This window comes from Cephus cinctus, unplaced genomic scaffold (genome assembly GCF_000341935.2).
Source record: "Cephus cinctus unplaced genomic scaffold, Ccin1 Ccin1_scaffold0071, whole genome shotgun sequence".
In the NCBI taxonomy this organism is placed as follows: Eukaryota; Metazoa; Arthropoda; class Insecta; order Hymenoptera; family Cephidae; genus Cephus; species Cephus cinctus.
Window position 1 is genome coordinate 2,195 of NW_014332814.1, and position 1,107 is coordinate 3,301.

The 1,107-nt window shown below is 50.7% G+C and overlaps 1 protein-coding gene across 1 annotated transcript; it reads left to right on the top strand.

Annotated features, from left to right (window-relative positions):
- The first annotated feature begins 91 nt into the window (after positions 1 to 91).
- LOC107269506 lies at positions 92 to 698 on the top strand. The gene has a single exon (XM_015743409.2). The coding sequence runs from the start codon at positions 131 to 133 to the stop codon at positions 593 to 595; it is 465 nt and encodes a 154-aa protein (XP_015598895.1). The 5' UTR covers positions 92 to 130; the 3' UTR covers positions 596 to 698.
- Positions 699 to 1,107: the final 409 nt, after the last annotated feature.

Genomic DNA, 1,107 nt, shown 5'->3' on the forward strand with positions numbered 1-1,107 from the left:
GAAGAATCGAGAGAGTCTCGAACACAGAGGGGCTGCGGATAGGGTACTGGCCGACAAAGCTTGGAAGCGCGTTTTCGCTAAAGTGGCGAGTCTCGCCGAGAAGGCGGCGGCCTGGTCCGTAGCGAACGTAATGGGTGCCAAATCAAAACTGGGTATGGGACTGAAGAAGAAGAAGAAGCCAAAGACTGTAACGCTGAGGAAAGTCATCGAGGAAGCCAAACGATCGATGATTCCTAGCAACGATGCAGGAGTAGCTATCAGATCTGCTCTCAAGGGTGCACAAGCTGCCGTCAAACGAGCAGGTGGAAAGCGCAACGTGCGAACACCGCGTATTCTACCCGTACCGTCCAAAGTCGGAGGCTTCCTGATGTTTCTCGTCCCCGTGTTTGCGGGTCTCAGTGCCGCTGGAGCGTTGGCCGGCGGTGCTGCAGGTATAGCCAAAGCCGTGAACGATGCGAATGCAAACAAGGAGCAGCTGAAGGAAAGTCAGAGGCACAACGAGACAATGGAAGCCATCGCGTTAGGCAAAGGACTGTACTTGAAACCCTACAAAAAAGGACTAGACCTTCATCTGAAGCCAAAAAACTTAAAGTGAAACTACCACGCTGAGCGTTGACCGATGCGGATCTGCTAAAGTACGCCAAGATCATGAAGATTCCACATTTTCGCGGAGTCTTCATGCGGAACGCTATGCCGAAGGGTGGACCGTACAAACTGTATTTGAAATCCTACAGAAAAGGACTAGGCCTTCATCTGAAGCCAAAAAACTTGAAGTGAAACTACCACGCCGAGCGTTGACCGATGCGGATCTGCTAAAGTACGCCAAGATCATGAAGATCCACATTTTCGCGGAGTCTTCATGCGGAACACTATGCCAAAGGGTGGACCGTACAAGTACGAGTCGGCAATCATCAATCTCGACGACGAAGATGGTCCAGGAACACACTGGGTCGCGTACAAGAAGCTGAACGATCGAGTCGTTTATTTCGACAGTTTCGGCAATCTTCGACCGCCGCTAGATCTTATCGGATATCTCGGTGTTGGTAGTGTAAAGTACAATTACGAGCGATATCAGCAGTACGATACTTTTGCATGTGGACACTTGTG

Excerpts from the sequence above, each read along its gene's own strand:
- LOC107269506 (XM_015743409.2), top strand. The coding sequence starts at position 131 with ATGGGTGCCAAATCAAAACTGGGTATGGGACTGAAGAAGAAGAAGAAG.